At 40.2% G+C, this 22822-nt stretch overlaps 2 protein-coding genes across 3 annotated transcripts in view; one reads left to right on the top strand and one right to left on the bottom strand.

The window, feature by feature from the left end:
• CEBPZOS (CEBPZ opposite strand) overlaps window positions 1-22822 on the top strand; it is a 48388-nt gene that overhangs the window by 5981 nt on the left and 19585 nt on the right. Inside the window, exons 6-9 of one of the 2 annotated variants that reach the window (XM_077764276.1) lie at window positions 1560-1638; window positions 12048-12194; window positions 18373-18435; window positions 19391-19429. The gene's annotated coding sequence lies outside the window, so the exon portion shown is untranslated. The remainder of the gene's footprint in view (window positions 1-1559; window positions 1639-12047; window positions 12195-18372; window positions 18436-19390; window positions 19430-22822) is intronic. The other variant, XM_077764277.1, reaches the window with a different exon arrangement.
• Window positions 1587-18912, bottom strand: SULT6B1 (sulfotransferase family 6B member 1). Its single transcript, XM_077764272.1, has 7 exons — window positions 18714-18912; window positions 17206-17318; window positions 13212-13301; window positions 12054-12180; window positions 7221-7315; window positions 4432-4588; window positions 1587-1727 (listed from the first exon to the last, which is right to left on the bottom strand). The coding sequence occupies exons 1-7, from the start codon at window positions 18910-18912 to the stop codon at window positions 1597-1599; spliced, it is 912 nt and encodes a 303-aa protein (XP_077620398.1). The 3' UTR covers window positions 1587-1596.

Here is a 22822-nt window from a genome sequence, read left to right as displayed (position 1 = left end):
GGCATTAAAGCCCAAGCTTCTTTGTTGCTGACAAATCTCTCAGCAAATGGTGGCTTAATGTCATCTCTGATTCTTACTTGGTCTGGTTCTCTGCTCCCTCTGTGGTTTTGGTCCCTGGTGAGTCCACTTACTCTACTGGGGGCTGAGCAATGCAACTAAAAGAATTTTTATCCAGACTTTCTTCGTGTTCTGAGGGACCAAGGGTTTTCAGGTTATGAATCTACCATACTACCAGAAATAGTCCTGCAGTCTCTTTCCAAGCAACTTTTTAGAAATCTTTTTAATGTTTATTTATTTTTGAGAGAGAGAGAGAGAGGGAGAAAGAGAGACAGCATGCAAGTGGGGGAGGGTCAGAGAGAGAGGGAGAAAGAGAGACAGAATGCAAGTGGGGGAGGGTCAGAGAGAGAGGGAGACACAGAATCTTAAAACAGACTCCAGGCTCCGAGCTGTCAGCACAGAGCCTGATGCAGGGCTCGAACCCACAGACCGTGAGATCATGACCTGAGCTAAAGTTGGACGCCTAACCGACTGAGCTACCCAGGCACCCCACTCAAAGCAATTTTATCGAACTTTTCTATGAACCATTCTTAACTGTGACCAGCTATGGTGTAAAGATTAGGGAATGTTGAGAGAGTTTGTCCAAAACATTCTTTACCTTCTCTTGTAAGTTCCACATGACTACCTGGGGTTCTGTGGTCAAAAAGCCTTAATGCCAGAATAAGACAATCTCTAATATTTAGCTTTGAAGTAAAGGTTGTGTTAAATAGACATATAATGCCCCTTGAGACTGAGGCCTCCGTAGGACCTACTGCAGGAACATACACAGAGTGCAGGAGCAATGAATGCATTTTCCTTGAATTATATGAGGATAGGATTTAGTCATCTTAATTCAGTGCAGAATTGGAATTAAATTTCCCCCAACAGTAAGTCTGAGATAACCACAAGGGCTTTGGTTTGTAGTGAGGGACAGAAGAATCATTCTGGGAGGACAAAAAATTGAGCATCATTGGGGGGCTTGTCTGATCTACACTCCACTCAGACACAGATTGAGGTGTGTCTCTGATAGTATCTGCTTGTGCTCTTATATGAACCCAGAGCATGAAAGAAGTTCCAGCCCCAGCATGCCACATTAGCAAGAGTATCCCTTTTGGACAGCTAAATGGTCTTTCTTCAAAAACCCAATGGAGCACCTGGGTGGCTCATTTGGTTAAGCATCCGACTTTGGCTCAGGTCATGATCTCAGCGTTTGTGGGTTTGAGCCCCGCGTCGGGTTCTGTGCTGACAACTCAGAGCCTGGAGCCTGCTTCAGACTCTGTGTCTCCCTCTTTCTCTGCCTCTCCCCTACTTGTGCTTTGTGTGTGTGTGTGTGTGTGTGTCTCAAAAATAAATCATGAACATTAAAAAAAATTTTTTTTAAAGTGAACAAACAACTCCGTGCTCAAAAACTTCAAGTGTTATCATTATTATTAAATTCATATTACATATACCTAAATGTTATTTAATTATCATTAGTGTATTATTTAATCAATTTCTTATTTCATTCTTTAATTATTATTCAGGAAAAGAAAATACCCACGCCTGCCGAACTGGCCAGAATCAAGCATGGCAATAGGATTCATACTTCAACTTTGCTCCCAGGTAAGTGCCTGCTAAGCACTCTTTGAATTTTTCATCCATTTCCTGGTTCTGAGTTTCACTGAACAAATTTTTCCAATCACCAACTTCACCTACAACACACACAAAAAGACAACAGACCCGGACACCTGTTAGAATATTTCTTCCTGAGGATGCCTGGGTGGCTCAGTCGGTTATGCCTCCGACTTCAGCTCAGGTCATGGTCTCATGGTTCGTGGGTTCAAGCCCATGTTGGACTCTGTGCTGACAGCTCAGAGCCTGGAGCCTGCTTCAGATTCTGTGTCTCCCTCTCTCTCTGACCCTCCCCTGCTCATGCTGTCTCTCTCTCTCTCTCAGAAATAAATAAAACATTAAAAAAATTTTTTAATTAAAAAATTATTTCTTCCTAGGTTTTTTCTTTTAAGCTATTTTATTTCATTTTATTTTTATTTTTATTTGAGTGTGGTTGGCACACAGTGTTACATTAGTTTCAGGCATGTCACCCTGTGGTTCAACATACACAGTATGCTGTGCTCACCACAAATTCAGCTACTGTCTATGACCACAGAATGCCGCTTACAATACCACGTGTGCCCTGTGCTGTGCCTTTTAGTCCCATGACCTGTTCATCACTCAACTGGAAGCCCGTACTTCCGGCTTCCCTTCACCCATTTTACCCATCCCCCATTCTTGATTTTACTGTTTTGTCAGTGCAGCATTCCACTTTGAAATGTGACGTGGAGACATGAAGAAAATTAAACAGTCTTAAAAATGAATGTAATTCCTCTTGTAAAGTTAATGGTATCCTTTGGGGCTTCCCCATCGGTGGCAGGGTAGGTGACGCGCTTTCTTTATATCACGGAAGGGACTGTTGACCTCAGTCATCTCCTAGCCCCGCCCCTGTCTCAACACTTGGGATCTAAAATTCCACTTTTTGAGAGTCTTTTTTTTTTTTTTCTCTCTGTAAAGTCTTTTAAATACTTTACCCCTTGAGACTTTATCATTTTACAGCAAGTTTTGGTTAAGACCTCAGATACTGATAATTTTGCAAAAAGTTATTACTTTGCCTGAGACTAGGATATGTTTTTCTTATTCTTTTTAAAAATAAAGGAAGTTACTTGTTTCTTTAGAATCTTTTGGTGATTTGGGTTGAAGTTGCAAGTTCTTTGGTGCATAGCCATTGAAATGTATGTTTATAAAGAGAGTTTAATGGCAAGGAAATGCTTAGATGTATGAAGGGAATAAAACACAAAGCTGTTTACAAATGTCATCCACTATATAAAACATCCCAGAATGAGGCTGGAAGAAATATGCCAAAAAGTGAAACTTGCCTCTGATGGGAGAAATGTGGATAAGTTTTAATGCTTTTGCACATTTTCCTGTGCTTTCTGAATTTTTTTGCAAAGAATATTGTAAAATTTTTAAGTTATTTCTTTATTTTAGAATTTTTCTGTTCTGAATAGTGCTTGTTTAATTTAGCATGAGTGGCTCAGTTGGTTAAGCATCTGACTTTGTTTCAGGTCATGATCTTGCAGTTTGGGAGTTTGAGCCCCATGTTGGGCTCTGTGCTGACAGCTCAGAGCCTGGAGTCAGCTCTGATTTTGTGTCTCCCTCTTTATCTGCCCCTCTCCCCACTCATGCTCTGTCTGTTTCTCTCTCTCAAAAATAAACATTAAAAAACAATGTACAGACAAGTTCTTGTTTTGTTTCCTCCTTTAAAGCTAATCAAACAAGGCATAAAATCAGGGGTAAAGTCAGGGATCAAACCTAGACCAGATTTACATTCAATGTTTCATTCACATTAGGTATTTTAAATGGGTCTTCATTTGATAAAGTGGAATAGAATCAAGTAAACCTACATTCAAATACTGACTCCATCGATCATTAGCTTTGTGGCAATTAACAAATTAATTTCCTTGGGATTTGGTGCCCACGTTTATAAAATTCAGGAATTCATATATTTTTTGCTATAAAATTTATGCAGATAAATAGTGCTTCCTTTAAGTCATGTTATACTTTCAATATATAAAAATAATGTTAAAAACCTGGTAATACTTAAGCTATATTATCATTAATTTCCATAAGAAATTAGATTGCCTTAAAAAAAATCACAGTTCTCAACCAACAGGGCAGTAAAAGGTGGCGAATGAGGTATAAAGAAGTCATTGATGAGCTTCCCACAAAGTCCTTTAAAGGGGCCCCACTCAGCTAATATATGATTCCATCTCAGCTTGCTATTCCCTGTTTATTTTAAATATATATAATCCTTTAATTTTAATGTAATGGTGGAGCCCTGGGTGCTGTCTTGCCATCACAAATTGGCAAGCAAAAAGGCAGAAGGAACTTAGTACTCTAAAGGATACTGTAGATATTGTGGAACTCAGTCTACTTCTCTGGAAGTAGTACTCAGTGGAAGTATACTACTTAGTGGGACTCAGTCTACTTCTGAACTCACTGTGTCCAAATTTGTTGAAGGAGAAAAAGAAAACCCTGTCTTGGGGCGCCTGGGTGGCTCAGTAGGTTAAGCGTCCGACTTTGGCTCAGGTCATGATCTTGCACTCTGTGAGTTCAAGCCCTGCATCGGGCTCTGTGCTGACAGCTCAGAGTCTGGAGCCTGCTTCAGATTCTGTGTCTCCCTCTCTCTTTGACCTTCCCCTGCTCATGCTGCCTCTCTCTCTCTCTTAGAAATAAATTAAACATTAAAAATTAAAAAAAAAAAAAGAAAACAAAATCCTATCTTAACTTAAGATAAAAGTATTTGGATTGCCTGTTACACATGCAAACTGATGGATGTCCCAGAACCCAATGCGACTTTACCTTTGCGGAACAGAAAGGGTCCAACAGCACCATGTGTTTCCTGGGACTTTGCTTGCATTGCTTGGAAGGTACTCTGGGCTGAGATGGTTTGGATCTGCTCCCCAGTTAAAGAGAATCCAAAGAACTCAGCAATTTGTTTTATTCCAGCGGCCAGGTTCTGAAAACAACATTTTTAAGGGTAAACGTCTTTCTATGGGAATTGTGCCCGAGCAAAGACAGGTTTCTTAGAATGTATTTCTTAAACCCATCTCTCTAACTCATCTTTTGATCTTCTCTTTAGATATTCTTTGATACTTCTGTATCAATATTTGAGATAGCCCTACAAAATATTTGTATTGTTTTTACTTTGTAGTTTCAGTGTGTGACTCTTACTGAACTACTCGGGATACAAATAATGATAGCAAGCATTAAGTAGTAGGTCTTATCTAAGATGATACTCATTTTATTAAAAAGCACCAGTCTAGATGAGCTGAGGAAATTAATGTATATTTACATGCTCATTCCAATTCTCTTTTCTTCTGAATCCTATTTATAGCTATTGTTTAATTCTATCCAGAAAGTCTGATTTTTAGAATCCTAAAAACTAGAAGGATTCTTGAAATTTATCTTGTCTAAATACCCTTGAAAATCATGAACCCCCAACAGTATCCCTGATCAATGAAGATTCATAATTTTCTAGAACAGTTTCTTAAACTGTATTCTACAAAGTACTAATTTGCTTCAAGGTGGCCATAGATGTTTTATGAAATAAAAAGGAGGGTGAAGGGCTGAGGTCAAATAAGTTTGGAATCCTTTTGGTTAAATAAAGAGAAGTTTGTTTTGTTTTGTTTATCCTACAGAATCTCTCACTCTTTAGTATGTCAACTTGCAATGTGAATGTTCCAAAGGAGAGCAGTCCTCAAACCAGTGTGAGTAGGCAACCTCCAAGCAAGAATTACTACATCTGGGCAACATGGCAATCCATGGAACACAAGTTTCAGAAACATTATTCTAGACTAGAAGGAGAAAAGACTAAATTAGTATGTTCTTTCATGTTACATAAATGCATTCTATAAACAGAAGGGATGGATTCAATTATACTTTCCTTTGATAAGAATTTCAGAGGAGACTGGTGTTAATAACCAATTCCCCTAGAAAGCATTTGGCATACTCCCTTCTTTTTAACATACTTTCTCTACTGGAATTCCAGGACTCTGGCTTCTCTCCTGCCTCATTAGCCACTCCTCCGTCTCCTTTGCTGATTCCTCCTGTTTCTCAAACTGTCTATCTAAGGGACCCTAGGGCTCAGTTCTTGGTCTTCTTCTCTTCCCTATGTATATACTTACATACGTGCAAGTGTGTAATCTCATGGCCTCAAATGCCATCTATGTGCCAAATTTATATATACAGCCCAGTATTCTGTCTGCATTTAAGACGTTTATACTCAACTGCCCACTTGACCTCTTCATTTGGATGACTATAAACATCTCAGACTAAATAAGTCCAAAGTCAAACCCCTGATCTTTCCCACAATCTCACTTCACCTGCTGGCACTTCCTACTCAAGTGATGACAATTCAGTCTTCTCAGTTGGTCAGGCCAATGATATTGGAGTTTTATTTGACTTCTCTTTTTTCTCTCACTGCTCTTTCTCCCGTCCAATCCAGCAGCAAATCCTAACAGCTCTTCTTTAACAAATATTCAGAATTTAACCACTTACTACTTCCACTGCCCCTTCTGGTTGGAGCCACCATCTTCCTTTACCTGGACTACTATAGTACTCTCCTCATGGATTTCCCTACAGTACATTCTCATATACCAATCAGAATGCACCTGTTAAAAACACAACTCCTATCCCTCTTCTGCTCGAATCCCATAATGGATTCCATTTCACTCAGAGTGAAAGCCAAAGTAATTTCAATGGCTGGCCACATTATTCCTCATACTTCTCTCTACCCTACTGCCTTGCCTCTGTTCTCATTGGTTAATCTCTTCTGGTTCACCCCGACTGACCCAGCACATTCACCTCCTTCATATCACTCAATCATACCAGGAACACTCCTGCCTCAAGGCCTATGCTCCAGTTGATTCTGTATGCCTGGAAAGTTCTTATTCCAGTTACCTACTTGGCTTACTCCCTCATCTTCTTTAGGTTGTCACTTAAATTTCATCCATTCCATGAGGTTTCCACCAACTACCCTATTTTCTACGGGGATTTTTCCAACATCCCAATTCCCCACCCCTGACATTTCCAGTTTTCCTTGATCAGCTATGCCATTTTTTCTCACATATTACAAAAAATATTGTATTTATTATTATTTTTCTGTCTCCCTGCCTTCTCCAGATAGAAGGTAAGCTTCTCCAAGGCAGCGAATTTTGTCTGGTCTGTCCACTGATGAACAGGCCTAGAACAAGGGCCTAGAACAATGCTGGGAAGCACTAAATGTTCATAAATACCAATTTAAAAAATAACATTATGTGGAAAAATCGATTCACAGCAGAATGCATCTCCAATTAAATCTCAACTGAAAGCTACTTATTATTTTTGCCATTCTTAAGTTGGACTATCTGAGAAGGAAACAAAGTAGCCACTCTTAGTAATAAGTTGCTAAGCATTATTTTATTTCTGTTAAATAGACAGCCTAAGCCCCTAAGCATTGTATTTTTTCCTAACCCTAGAACACAAATCTGGAATATTTATTTTTTAATTGAATACAATGTTTGTTCACACAACCAGACATTAAAAGTAGCTTCTCTGTGTTATATTTTATAATAAATCTTGCTATGGAATGTCAATAATCAAAATCTTACCTTCTTCAAGTCTTCATATAATATGAACTTAACATTTTCGTCTTCAAGATGTTTGTTCCAATTAATGGCAAAATCAAAATAGCTTCCCCAAGAAACTAAAAATATAGGAAAAAAATTCTTAAGGAATTTCAAATATTGAGGTTAAAATTACAGATGGTTAATTTATAAAATCAAAACTATGTATGTGTGTGTGTGTGTGTGTGTGTGTGCTCAGACAAGATGTTTGTATGTTATTATAAATCCCCACTCCAAAAGAACTGGCATACTACCGTACCCATTGTCAGATTTCTATTCATTTTATTATTTTCATAAATAAGAACACAACTAAACAAGTTGCAAAAGTGTTTTGATAAAAACTACCAGCCATTCATGAATATTTAGGTGAATAAAATGATTCAGAAATAGTGAGAGGTACATGAAAGTTGACAGAGAGTGCTGGAAAGAAAAAAAATGATGAGACAGATGTTTTCTAGATCAGCATTGTCCAATAGAAATGTAATGCAAGCCACATCTGTAAGCTTTTAAAAATGCTTATTTATTTATTTTTGAGAGAGAAAGCACAAGTGAGGCAGGGGCAGAGAGAAAGGGAGACAGAGGCTCCGAAGCAGGATCTGTGCTGAGAACGCAGAGCCCGATTTGTGGCTCAGACTCATGAACCGTGCAATCATGACCTGAGCCAAAGTCAGATGCTTAACTGACTGAACCACCCAGACACTCGCTACTACATATGTAATTTTAAATGTTCCGATAGCCACATTAAGAAAAGCAAATAGAAACAGGTGAAATTAATTTTAATATTTTATTTTGTTTAACCAAATATATCCCAAAATGTTATCATTTCAGAATATAATCAACATAAAAAATTACTAAGGAACCATCACAGCTTGCTTTGTATAGTCCAAGCCTTCAAAAGCCAGTGGGCATTTTACACTTATAGACAATCTCAATTTGAATGCCAAGTTCTTAATCAAAAATACTTGATGTATTTTTAGGCTTTTTTTTTTAAGTTTATTTATTTAGAGAGAGAGTACATAGGCAGGGGAAAGGCAAAAGGAGAGGGAGAGAGAGAGAATCCCAACAGTGCAGAGCCTGATGCAGGGCTCAAATTTACAAACCCGTGAGATCGTGACCTGAGCTGAAATCAGGAGTTGGACGCTTAATTGACTGAGCCACCCAGGTGCCCTGATATAGTTTAGACTTTTAAAACCTAGGTTGAAGAAGTAGATTCATATACTCTCTTGTGCCAAATTTATTTAAGAGTTTCCAATAACTGAATTTAGTATCTGTTTTTCTTTTAATTTTTTTAATGTTTATTTATTTTTGAGAGAGAGAGAGAACACAATGGGGGAGGGCAGACAGAGAGAGGGAGACCCAGAATCTGAAGCAGGTTCCAGGCTCTGGAAGCAGGCTCCAAGCTCTGAGCTGTCAGCACAGAGCCTGATGTGGGGCTTGAACCCATGAGCCGCGAGATTGTGACCTCAGCCGAAGTCGGACGGACGCTTAACTGACTGAGCCACCCAGGCGCCCTGAGTATCTGTTTTTAAATTTAAACTAATTAAAATTAAGTAAAATGTAAAATTTAACTCCTCGATTGCACTAGTCACAATTTTGAGTAACTCCCTAAACCTCTTTGTACCCTATTGCCTCATTTGTAAAACAGCATTGTTGGGAGGTTTAAATGAATTAATACCTATCAAATGGTTAAAACAGTGCCTGATTAATAGTACTCACTCAGCAAATTTTAGCCACATTATTACTGTATAACTAGTAGTATAGTTATGTAATTATGTATTATGTATATAATATATATTATATAATAATATTCTCATAATTATTGTCACTATCATCATCATTGAAGCCCTTGCTTTCAGCCAGGCTATTTCTACATGTTTTATTTGTTGAGGCAAACCCTGTAAGTTTCATACCCAATATTCAATACACTCCTGTTATTGTTGCTGACCAAACTCTGGTTACTTGGATCTAAGCCAGTTATGAGAATTTTGGTTCCTATTTTTCAGTCTCTCTTCGAGCTGTAATGAGTCTCAGGATATGGTCCTGGCCAGCAAGACACAAGCAGAAGTCTGCTGGAAGGTTTCCAGTAAAACTGTTGTGGTCTTGATGAACCTCCTTGAGGATCTGAAAGTGATGCTTGGAGGAACAGTAGACAACTTGAGAGTAAATTGCAAAAGGCCAAAGGGCAAGGCCAAGGGAATGGCAGAGGCATTGGCTTGCCATCCCTGGGCAACTGAACCAGCTGTCTACCTTCAGGCTTCTTGTGTAGTGAGGAAAATAAAACCCAATCTGTTTAGGCCACTGTGGTCAGGTTTTCTATTCTTCCTCATGCACTATTAGTTGATATTTACATATTTTATCCTTCAGTCTTTAAAGCAATCCAATGTGATAGGTACAGTTTTTAGGCCATTTGGTTGAATAACCAAATTATTTGGAAATAACCTTTAAGTTCACACAGTAAGGAGGTTATGGGTTGTACCATCTTTCAACATCTGACACTGGAGCTATAGTCTGCCAAACAAAATGCTCTACCATCTTACTTTCTCTAGGTCAGATATTCTTATCTTTACTTCAAAGTTAAGAAACCAGTATTTGCAAAGATCAAATATCTTGCTGACCATCACCCAGGTGTGAGTGATTTGAACCTGGATTTAAATTCTAGCTCTGCTGCTTAGTGGCTGTGTCACCTTTTTATGCCTCTATTTCCATCTTTATAAAATGGGGACAATAATAGTATTTATCCCCATGGGGTTTTTAAGAGAAATGAAAGTTTAGGGGGCATCTGGGTGGCTTAGTCAGCTGAGCATCTGACTCTTGGTTTCAGTTCAGGTCATGATCTCACAGTTTGTGGATTTGAGCCCTGCATCAGGCTCCACTATGACAGCACAGAGCCTGCCTGGGATTCTCTCTCTCCCTCTTTCTTGGCCCCTCCCCTGCTCTCTCTGTCTCTTGAAATAAATAAACTTAAAAAAAAGAGAAATGAAATGTTAAAATGTATGCGAGGGATAGCATATAGTGCCTGGCCTGTAGTAATTGCTCAGTAAGTGGTAATAATTCTATCTAATATATAATAATAAGTGATGAAGCCCAATTCAGTCCTCTCATTCCAAATCCTGCATGTTTTCCAGGCCATTGAGCTTCCTCTGTAAGTTGAAATTAACAAGTGTGCAAAGCCGAAACTTTAGTCAAGGTAATCCTGCATTTTATCATTGTCGATAAAATAATTAGGCTAAAAGGATAGATAGGGTAACAGGGTAACAGAGCCTCCCCCTATGATGGATTGTTCCAGTGATGACAGCTTTCTCATTGTCAAATGTTCTCTCGTGTTATCGATGGGGTGCAGTTGCAGACCTGCTTTAACGGCCTCCATCCAGTCTCAGTGAGGGGTTTCCAGACAAACAAAACTTTGTTAATGGTGCTTCATAGCCACCATCTGTGCGCTTTTTGTCTCCTTCCCTAATCCCAATACTTAACCTTTGCTTAGGGGCCAATATTGTACCCAGTGTCCGCGCATGTGGGGCGTGGCATTGCTGTGCTGGTCACCTTTAGAAGTGGTTCTCTTCGGCACCTGGGTGGCTCAGTCGGTTAAACATCCCCCTCTTGATTTCAGCTCAGGTCATGATCTCACAGTTAAGTATGTTCAAGGCCCGCATCCGGCTCTGTGCTGACACTGCAGAGCCTGCTTGGGATTCTCCCCCTCCCTCTGCCCCTCCATACTTGTGCTGCCTCTGTCTCTAAATAAATAAATAAATAAATAAATAAAACTTTAAAAATAATGTTGGGATGAGCACTGGCTGTTAGTATGTAAACGATGACCCACAGGAATCCACCCCCCAAACCAAGAGCACACCGTACACACAGCATGTTAACCAATTTGACAATAAAGTCTATTTTTTAAAAACTTCAAAATAAAATAAAGGTGGTCCTCTTAGAGTGACTTGTCAACAACTTCTCCTCGAGGATCGTGTGGCATGAATTCTGCCTTCTACTACACTGTAAAGACTCAAGAGAGCAACCGGCTAACAGCGGCATCTTGAATTTCTGGCCATTATACCTGGGGAAGTAGAGTCACTGGGACTTACAAGCAGTAAGGCCACTGGCAAGTGATTTAACTTTTTGGATCAGTTTTCTCATCTGTGCAAGGGGCTACAAATACTTTATTCATAGTTTGTTACAGTCTTAAATGAAATCATGCACATATAATACCTCCTTTAGTCCCTGGAGTATAGGTAGACACTTAGAAGAGTTGTTTTTTTTTTTTTTTTTAAGTAATCTCTACACCTAACATGGGGCTGGAACTCACAACCCCAAGATCAAGGGTCGCTTGCTGTATGGATTGAGCCAGCCAGAAGCCTTAGTAGGCACTTAGAAAATTGCAGTTATCAATAACCAGAGGTAAAACATCAACATGGTCTAACAAAGTTTGTATCCTTTCTGGCTAACAAATATCTTAGATGTGTTTGCTCAGTGTCATGGTTTTATCTTTTTTTTGTTTTTATCACTGTGTTATATAGTGACTTAGGGGACATTAACTAGCGATGCTTTTCTCCATGACTCTATATAGGCCTCTTTGTCCTGTGTTTGTCCTATGGCCGCTTCATAGTTATAGGCAGCATATGAATTGCCCAAATTCTTATTAAAAGCAGTCATGTATTATTGTTCGATGCCCAGAACTAGTAATGCTATAAAACTTCATGTAAAAGCAACTTTTTGGTTCCTGGATTCTCCTTCATCTCCTTTCTTTACCTTAAAGCACATTTGATTTTTTTATACTTTTGTGGTTGTGTGTCGAAGTAAGAATTCTTTTACCAACAGCCATACCTTGTCCTTTCATGAAGTGTCTGAAGAATTCCTCCCAGGAGCTATAGCTTGGAATATCAGGGACATCGTTGTGGAAGTGGAAGAAAGATACGGCCGTATCTTTAGGGTTTCGAAATATCACCAGTATCTAGAAGAAGAAAAGTAAGTTAATGTATTCAGGTCTACGTTTTGAACTTTGGAAAAGTGAAGAGGTAAACAATATCATTGTGTACTCTTGTATACGACATAATTTGTTAACATATAGAGAAATTGAGGAAAAGGGGGTGGCAGATGGGGAAGTCTGGGGAGAGGGGAGAGAAAAGAAAAAGCAGATNCTGGGTGGCTCAATTGGTTAAGGGTCCGACTCTTGATTTCAGCTCAGGTCATGATCTCACGGCTTGTGGGATTGAGCCCCAAGTCAGGCTCTGCACTAATAGCGTGGAGCCTGCTTGGGATTCTCTGTCTCTCTCTGTCTCTCTCTCTCTCTCTTTCTCTCTCTCTCTCTTTCTCTCTGTCTCAAAATAAATAAACAAACATTAAAAAAAGAGAGAGAGCAGATACCAAAAAGGAAAAAAGGACAAGCTCATTAGAATAGTCATAAGGGCATGATCTGGAAGATTATACCACAAAACAAAGTAAAAACTGCAAATATTAAAGAAAAAAATAATATTAAGGCCAAGGAAAATAATGTTCAGAGTTTGTTTGGTAGGAGAGGATCAAACAATGATGAGTAGCCAAAGCACCCATAGTTATGTATGCAGAACATGAAGTTTGTTATTATATGTGAAATTCAGAAATAAAATTGTTTCAGGCCTCACATAAATAATGCTCACCAGAAAGAACCAAAAAAACCAACTTCTGCTCACTTTCCTATTGCATTATTTTGTTAAACACTCTAGATATCTTAGTGGGATTCTGAAATCTATTCGCTATAAAGCAGATTTTAAAATATGTTAAATTCTAGGGATATGTTTTATATCTTACCTGAAAATGCATTCACTTTGAGTGCAACTATAGCAAATATATTTGAAGAAAGAAACAACTGAAGAAATACTAAATAACACATTTCATTTCTCAAAATTCTATGATAAAGACGCAGACTTCATCACATAGCTCAGAAAGGCAATATCTAGACATTAAAAACTTCCAACTAAAATACGGGTAGGGAGGGACACTCACCTTGGCTTTATTCTTGAAGATGGACCCAGGTAATTTGTCATAATGGAGGTGAGTTGCCAGAATCCTTGGGGATGGAAACTGTTTCATTCTCTTAAAAATAGACACAGTAAAGTGAAAGTGTGTATGTGTTATGGTGAATTGCTCTTAAGTGTAGCATCTGAATGGTAGTTTCAAGCATCCCTTTTATGCCTTTTCCATTTCCCCCCTCCAATTTGTTTTTACTTATGTCTGTTTTCTTACTTTGTGGGGTTGAGGAATGGAGAAAATCATAAGTAAATAATTTAAATCAGCCATTTAGACCTCCTTATAGGATTTGGCTTCCCATTTTGGGTGGGTCATTTTTTGAAAATGTTACCTTTTCTACAAACATACTAAATTCTTTTTAGAATTGATTCTTTGCAGCTCATAATTTGCGATCTCTTCTTTGTCTTCATTTGGCTCTCTTCTATGGTCAAGGTCTTTACCAGAAATATTCAAGTTTTTCCATAGCTCCCCCAAACGCATTTTTAATATCTAAATTTTTTTCACCAACAAAATTCCATGCAATCAAATATCCTAACAGAACCTGAAAAATGGGTTTGAAAGTGCGCTGAGTGACTTGAATATCTGAGAAATATTTTACTAGAGAAATTCTCAGTTTAAGGACTCAGTGATTGTGTGTGTGTGTGTGTGTGTGTGTGTGTGTGTGTGTGTATCTGCTTCCACTGATAATTTTAAAAGTGAAGTTAACCGTTTAATCTGCCAGGGTTAAGGGTTTTATAGTACTTTATATGGGCTAAAGCTTCAGTTTCATTTCCACACTTGTAGAGGTCACTCACTGCTGGGGCACATTATTTCTTTTTTTCTTTTTTCTTTTCTTTTTTTTTTTTTTACAAATAGTTTATTGTCAAGTTGGTTTCCATATAACACCCAGTGCTCATCCCCACAAGGTTCTTCTCTGGGGCACATTAGTTCAAGTGATAAAATGATATTCAGACATTTATAGGCAATTTTTCTGTAGAAACTTACTGGACATCTCAACTCCAGCAAGAGTAAAAAAAAAACAAAAACAACACCTGAGATCTAAAAAATTTAAAAACATTAAGTCAATGATATGCGCTCCAGTGGAAATTAATAGTCATAATACTTGATGGGCACCTAGATGACTCAGTTAGTTAATCGCAGATCATGATTTCACAGTTTGTGAGTTTGAGCCCTGCATCTGGCTCTGTGCTGACACAGCAGAGCCTGCTTTGGATCCTCTCTCTCCCTCTTTCTGCCCCTCCCTTGCTGTCTCTCTCTCTCAAATAAATAAACATGAAAAAAGAAGAGAATAGAATAGTCCTAATACTTGATTTACATCAGATTGCCCTAATTTTTAGTTTTGAACATCACTTTTACATTGATTCACAGCAATCCTCTCAGGTGGATATTATAACCCCTATTTTAGAGATTAACAACTGGCTTTGAGGTTTTAAGTGCTTTGTGCAAAATCACACATGGTAATTTCCAGATTAAGTTATAGAATGCTGTTTCCACTACACTACATGGCCAAAAATCACAAAAAGACATATGAGAAATGGTAAAGTTCCTTAAAGAATTAGAGAAATATCCAGGGAGAAAATGGGAAATAACTGTAACAAAACTGATGTGTTGACAAAAAAGTGCGTTGGGGCCAAAATAAGCAATGTAAAGACTGGATATAGACACATCTTAAGAAAATACATGGGGCTCAAATGCACAACCCCGAGATCAAGAGCTGGATGTGGGGCACCTGGGTGGCTCAGTCTCTTGAGCATCTGACCCTTATTTTTGGTTCAGGTCAAGATCTCACAGATTGTGGGTCTGACCCCCTTATTGGGCTCTGTGTTAAGGTGCGGAGCCTGCTTGGGATTCTCTGTCTCCCTCTCTCTCTCTCTGCCCCTCCTCTGCCCATACTCTCTCCTTCTCTCTCTGAAAGTAAATAAATTTTAAAAATTATAAATAAAAGGAGAGTTGGAGGGGCACCTGGCTGGTTCAGTCAGAGTATGCAACTCTTCATCACCAGGTTGTGAGTCTGAGCCCCACTTTGGGTATAGAGTTTACTTAAAAAAAAAAAAAGTTGGAAGAGCACCTGGGTGTCTCAGTCGTTAGGCATCTGACTTCAGCTCACGTCACGATCTCACGATTCGTGAGCTTGAGCTCTGCGTTGGGGTCGGTGCTGACAGCTTAGAGCCTGGAGCCTGCTTCCGATTCTGTCTCCCTCTCTTTCTACCCCTCCCCTGCTCATGCTCTATCTCACTCTGTCTCCCAAAAATGAAGAAATGTTAAAATAAATAAAAATTACTTTTTAAGAAGTTGGAAAGCTGGAGAAATATTAGCATACATTTTAAGATGATGATAAACACCCTTTTTAGAAAAAAAAGGTTATGCAGTGGCCTGGATAGGAGAAATCAAGGAGGCTTTTCATTAGCCCATCCATCTCTTAGGTAGGAAGGTTTCTTAAAACTCCTGTCCCCACATCCTGAGCTAGTCCTGACCGCGCACCACTGGGCACTGCTGCGGCTGCTCCCTCCTGAGGTTGCAGCCAACTAGATCCAGGTTGCACACTTAGCTCCCACTCCAGTCCACCCCCAAGCTCCTGAACACCTTATCTGCCTGTATTTTTCTGTTGCTTTAGCCCAATCCATGGAAATGAGCTTCCTTCCCCCTAGGATCCAACTTTTTCAGTTTGTGTTTGTCATCATGCCAAGTGTCTCCATCGTTTTCCAGAAACCCCTCTTCAGTCCCAATCCAGTGACTTCATTCTCAGTAGCTGAGTTTCTCTGTCTGCTTGTTGGGATCCTGGCGGTAAGCACCTCTGAAAGTTTTGCTGAGACTGTGGCTCCCCCTTCCCTGCCCAAATGCATTTCTGGCGGGGCTGGAGCTGGCCCTCCTCTCTCACCTGTCCTGTCCAGCCACTGAAGTCCTGAGGAAGATCCTTCCTCCTTTCCTGTCCTTGCCTTTCCTGACTGGGAACCGAACTCCCAAGCCCCACCTGGTTATATTGGTAGTGTGAGCAATAATGTGTGGTAAAGTGATTTAGAACGGGTAAGGGGGCAGCTGGTTGGCTCAGTCGATTAAGTGTCCAGGTCTTCACATTTTGGGTCAGGTCATGATCTCACAGTTTGTGAGTTCAAACCCTGCATTGGTCTCTGTGCTGACAGCATGGAGCCTGCTTGGTATTCTCTCTCTCTATCTCATGCGTGTGCTCTCTCTCTCTCTCTCTCTCTCTCTCAAAATAAATAAATAAATATTAAAAAAAAAAAAGAACCTTGATGCACATAGTGGCTTACTCTCTCAGCTACGACTTGACCCTTTCCCATCCCCCACACACCGGAGTCATCACTGATACAAGGACATCAAAGGTAATGTCTTATTAGGAAAAGACCAGGGAGTGCTGACATAAACTGAGGGCAGAATGATCCAGGCCTTAGAGGAACCCTTCTCTCACCAGCTCACCCAAGTCTCTGTCTTCAAAGACAAAGCTTTTATGGTTTTAATTTTTTTAAGAGATTTTATTTTTTAAGTAATCTCTACACCCAACGTGGGGCTCGATCGTACAACCCTAAGATGAAGAGTCATGGGCTCTACCGGCTGAGCCAGCCAGACGCCCCTCATTTTAATTTTTTTCTTCAGGTTTCTCGGCTTACTTTCCCTCCTATGTCTCTTTTCTAAGTAGGCTGTCTATATTCTGCAGAGGTTAAGAAGCTCAAATTGGAAAATTTGGGTTCAAATCTTGGCCCTGCCAGTTTTGAGCCCCTTGACCTTGAGCAAATCTCTAACGGTATGATCTTTTGTGAAATGGTGATGAGGTTTTTTTGCCCTGAAACAAGATAATCCTTGAAAGGTGCTGGGATTAGATGATAAACACAAAATAAGTTGCCATGATTATTTAGTATTAGTACTTTCTGAACTCAAAACTCAAATGTCCCCCAAATAGAAGAAGTCTTTCTATGATAATTTACTATAAGCTTAAAAGCTGTTTTGTACTAACCTGATATTTCTCTGGGTCCCCACATTCAAGAATTGGGAATTCCGGATATTCATACTTTTTGTTAGATTCAGCAAATATTAATTCACTAGTGATGTGGAGAATCCAATTTGAACCTATAAGAAAAATCATTAAAGGAGTCTTGGTATAACAAAGGCATATTAGTTGCACATATGCATCATAAAATTTAAAATCTATAAGCACTGTGTCGTGTGTATAGTTGATTCTTCTGCATTTGAAATAAACTGGGTTATGGAAAGAAACAGAGTCTTGTGGAAAACAGCATGTACTTACATTAGTATAAATTCAAGTTACCTTGTTTTTCAGAATACTCTTTTAACAAGAGGCAATACTTCTTAAATCTATAATATCTTATAGAACAATGTTATGTCACAGAAATGATTGTTTATTATATATATTATTGTACCTTATATTAGTGAATATTTTCTTTAAAAAATTTTTTTAATGTTTATTTATTTTTGAGAGAGAGACAGAGCACGAGCAGGGGAAGGTCAGAGAGACAGGAAGACACAGAATCCAAAGCAGGCTCCAGGCTCTGAGTTGTCAAGCACAGAGCCCGATGCGGGGCTTGAACCCATGAACCGTGAAATCATGATCTGAGCTGAAGTCGGATGGTTAACCAACTGAGCCACCCAGTGCCCCAGTGAATATTTTCTATAAGAGTATATATAATTTTGATTTATAAAAACCCAGCATCAATTAATAGAAAAATATCAAATGAAGATGGCTTTAATAAACTTAGAGATGAAATAACAGTTTAAAAAAATCAGATTGTGTAAAATAGGGATTTAGATTCTGTGTTCTTTTAAAGTTTGTTTGTTTTGAGAGAGAGAGAGAAAGAGAGAGAGAGAGAGAGAACACGTGCTCATGGGGGAGGGGCAGAGAGAAAGGGAGAGAGACAACCCCAAGCAGGCTCCATGCTACTAGCGCTGAGCCTCATGCAGGGCTCAATCCCACAGACTGTGAGATCATGATCTGATCTGAAATAAAGTCCGATGCCTGACTAAGCCACCCAGGTGCCCCATAGATTCTTAATGTTTTATCCTCCATTGATGAATGACCATTGTAACACTGGTTTGAGAAGCTGGCGGATTGCTGGTGTTAGATCCTGGAAAAATAATTACATGGAAATCATCGTTTATATTACAGACACAGCCACGCTCCTCAGTCAGAAATCAAGATGAAAATCTTTCCTACTCTCAGTGTCTGATGGTGAGTGGACTTTCTTGCATTCATGTTTCTGGTTGGTAGCCCCATCACGCATCTCTTTCTGCACCCATCACCTCTACTTAGACACCCGGGTTTCTAAATCTAGCAGTTCTAGTTCTTGATGTCACCAACTATGTTCTCAACCATCTTGGTCATCCTCCTGCCTGACCTCTGGCTAGCTTCATGTGCAGGGGACTGCCTTCCTCCCACCTTTGCCCTGCACCCTGCCCAACCTCCTCCCTATGAAGAAGCACCCTTGTAGAAAACGATTTGTTAGTTACCACACTTTGGATAAGATGCAAGCACTATGTCATCACTTCGGGCTTCAAAGGTGTCCAAGGCCTGGAAAGTTTCTGAGGTGCACATGGTGATAGGGTATGGAATCCCCTGATGGGTGAAAAACAAGCGAGAAAGCGCAGTTTCTTTTGATTTTTCCAAAGCTTCATTGATGTAGTCAATAAATTTGGACTTATTGGCCATGCTGGCTCCTTGCTAATGAACCTGTTCTGTGGCTGCCCAGGGGAAGTGATCACTTTTAAAGGAGTTTTGGGGAAGTGAACGCTTTTAAAGGAGTTTTTCAGGAGGTGGAATAAAGGACTCCTCCCATTCACTTGAGAAAGAAATAATTTCATTTACATCCCCTCCTCCCCACACCTGCCTGTTTGCACGCCCACCTTTGACAAAAGGCAAACCACAGGTGCAAAACAAGCTGAGGATCAGGGAGTATTACCCTGGGGGTTGATTATATTACCATTATGGACAATCCTCCCAAGGAAAGTAAGAGTAGAATCTCTTACCAGATGATAATAGAAATTAACTGTCTAACAAATAGTTCTTTAATTGAATCAGACGTAAAGTTTTCCTCACAGAATTGGGGAAATTTTATACATCAACTGAACATATCTTACTGAGGCAGGTGGTAGATGTAGGGAAGCAACTTTTAATCTCTGTTTTACAGAGGGGAAAAAAGAGCTGACCGAAGAGGGCTCCTACTTAGGTAGGTTTCTGGGTTTCATTTTATTTGTAATAACGTGCTTTTAAAATGTTAGTAAAAATGTAGAATTGGAATGTCTGACTGTCTCACTATTTCTATATTTCCATACAGAACTTCCTCCTTGAAGATGTTATTACCTTATGTAATTACCTTACATAATAATGGGATGCTATTCACTGTAGGCAGGAAGGTGGTGTATTTCAGAATCTCCCTCCGCCCCCCAAAAAGGGGGGTAAGACTGGACTCACAGCCAAGCTGCTTAATGGGATTGTCCCTTACATTATAAAGAGTCTTTGTTTACCTTGGGAAGGTAGAATTTAAGGTATTAATTCAAATACTGCTGTTGTCCTTAGCTTGCTTCTTAGTGACTAAAATGTTAAAAAAGACAATATGCCTGGATCCTGTTTTGACATGAATGCCTGTAATTATAGGAGGATTTGGGGGGCTGTTTGGACTTGGTAATGGGAGCTCTGATTCTTCTTAGTCTCCCTAGGCTCAGGGCAAGCTGTCTTTCTTACAGTTCTACATGCTAGACTCTTTTATTTGTAAGATTTTAGTTTTTAAAGTATTTCCTACACTCAATGTGGGGTTCAGACTCACAACTCCAAGATCAAGAGTCACACGCTCCATCGACTGAGCCAGCCAGGTGCCCCTCTACTTGACTCTTAAGTGTCTACATGCGTGATGGGGGAAACAGCATGAATGATTGTAAAATAACCTAGATTATAGGATATATATGCACTGCTGTGCTTTTGAGTGTGGGTGGGCCCTGGATAATGTGCAATCCCAGCTTCCATTTGGCTCCTGGATCCACCTAGGCCCGAGGTAAGTGGGAGAGGGGGAACCTCCTAGATAGCACTGCCCAGGCTTGGTTCGTGCTCCTTGGTGGGAGCAGCATAGAAGGTTTGTTTAAAGCTCCTTTCCTTGAGATTAAGGACATTGTTCCCTCTTTTGTGAAAAATTTTTTTAAAATTATTTATTTATTTTTGAGAGAGAGAGAGGGAGAGAGAGAAACAGATTGTAAGCAGGGGAGGGGCAGAGAGAGAGGAAGACACAGAATCCAAAGCAGGCTCTAGGCTCTGAGCTGTCAGCACAGAGCATGCATGGCTCAAATTCATGCACCACGAGATCATGACCTGAGCGGAAGTCAGATGCTTAACGAACTGAGCCACCCAGGTGCTCCAAAACATTGTTCCCTCTTAACTTCTCTGTTTTTATTTTTTTCTCTAGGTTATGGACTTATGGCAGAGAGAGAGAGAGAATTTTAGAAAGAGAGAGAGCTTGAGAGAGAAAGAGGGAGAGAGAAAAAAAATAGGTGACAAAAAATGTCCGGTGTGATTGAACTCAAGTCTGATTAGTAAAGCAAGCAAGTGAGGCTCAAAACACACATGGCTGTTGTGTGCCCATTGGCCCCAGGGCTGATTTTTAGGCGCAGGTAAATCGGCCCCTTCTGTGCCATCCTCCTCTATCTGGAGTGGGATGCCCCTTCAGGATTAAATTTTGCTTTTTTTAGTCCTGTTCTTTAGCAAGAGAAGTGCTACTTCCTAGTGTAGTACAGGATTGAAATTTACCTTGGGATCCCACATGCAGAGAGAGGGTATAACCTCTTGGTGTTTGGAGGAGTTTATTAAAAACTGGCTTCTCTCTTCAGAAATTGAACACCAGGAAGTGAGGGATGAAGTGTGTGAGTTAGCGGATGCTGAAAACATTCGGGATGCAGGATATTTATGTGGGGACACTTTGACATCCTAGATTGGGGATGATGAAAAACCACTCCACTCCAGCACTGGGCAGCTGGCAAGCAGTCCTGTCCCCACTGCCTGTGTTTCAGGGACAGTGCCACCAGAGGCTTCGTCCCCCACTGTTCTGTGTCCTGTGGCCTTCTGAAGGGAAGGCTGGGTCATCACCAAGATCCTGGGCCTCTCTTTTCCAGTTCCTTCTGGCACCTGTAGCCATGGGTCATCTAATCTCTGCAACCTCATGCCAGTTACTTGAAAGAGCTTTATTTGGATCCCAGACAGATTGGGTAGCTGCTCTTTCTCTGAGAAAACCATGGGAGAATGGACAGCAAATCTCCTAGGTATTTATTAATGAAGAGATCTCTGCTGCCTTTGATTGTTTGTTTGTTTGTTTGTTTTTAAATGTTTTTATTTATTTCTGAGAGAGAGAGACAGAGACAGAGAGAGCGAGCAGGGGAGGGTCAGAGAGAGAGGGAGACACAGAATCCGAAACAGGCTCCAGGCTCTGAGCTGGCAGTCAGCACAGAGCCCGACGTGGGGCTCAAACCCACGAACCACGAGATCCTGACCTGAGCTGAAGTCGGACGCTTAACCGACTGAGCCACCCAGGGGTCCCTCTGCTGCTCTTGGTTTTAACGCTCACTACAGAAGACTTGAATATTGGCCAACATCTGTGGCTTGGGCATGATGAAGCAAGGGGAACTTCCTTCTGGCCACTTGCATACCTCTGCTAGAGTTAGCAAATCAGAGTCACACTGGGAATGTACAGTCCCCCAAAGGAGGTATTGGGAGGAGTTCTGGAGACTTAGAAGAGGGTAAATGGGACTTATGAACTGGGGAAGCTGGGCATTTGCATTCTTGGCTTAGGGTTGGGGCAGATGAGTTACCCCATTGCCCAGTTATGTAGAGGCACAGTCCTTACACCTGCTACTTGTGAGTCTTTCCACTTGACACTGGTGGGGATCAGTGAAAATCTGCCATCAGAGTCTTTCCCACCAGCCCCAATATGCTCTGCCCTGTACCCCAATTCACTGATTGAATTAACCTGATACAAGTCTCCACCGGAGTCTATATTTCTCCTGCTCTAAACCTTGTGGGCAAATGGTCCTTACCTGCAAAGAGGTTTATGAAATCTATGGTGGGGTCCAGGGTGTGTAAAAAATGAATATGAGGATGCCATATAAATTTTGTATATTACTGGGAGACTCCCACTCTAATGAACGACCTCCCTTAGTTAGCTTATATACACTCTCAATTGAAGTGATTGAGTCTCTGTGCAATTATTTCAGCCTTTGTTATCAGGTTTCTTTCTTTTTCTTTTCTGTTCTTTTTTAAATTTTAGAGAGAGAGAGAGAGATTGAGAGCTCACCAGCAGGGGTGAAGGGCAGAGAGAGGGAGAGAGAGAATCTTAAGCAGTCTCCATGCTTTGTGCAGAGTTCAACTCCAGGCTGGATTCCACGACTCTAGGATCATGACCTGAGCTGAAATCAAGGGTGAGAGGCTCAGCCTACTGAGCCACCAAGATGCCCCTCTTTTCTTTTCTCATTCTGAACCATTCCAATTTGCCTTTTCATCTTGTTTTGTCACCCTGGTTCATATATCTATGCATGTATGTATATAACAAATGTAAATATAAATTATACATTATATCATACTA

The sequence above is a fragment of the Crocuta crocuta genome, unplaced genomic scaffold (assembly GCF_008692635.1).
Source record: "Crocuta crocuta isolate KB4526 unplaced genomic scaffold, BGI_CrCroc_1.0 scaffold164, whole genome shotgun sequence".
Classification (NCBI taxonomy): Eukaryota; Metazoa; Chordata; class Mammalia; order Carnivora; family Hyaenidae; genus Crocuta; species Crocuta crocuta.
This window is presented reverse-complemented; position numbering and strand designations above follow the sequence as displayed.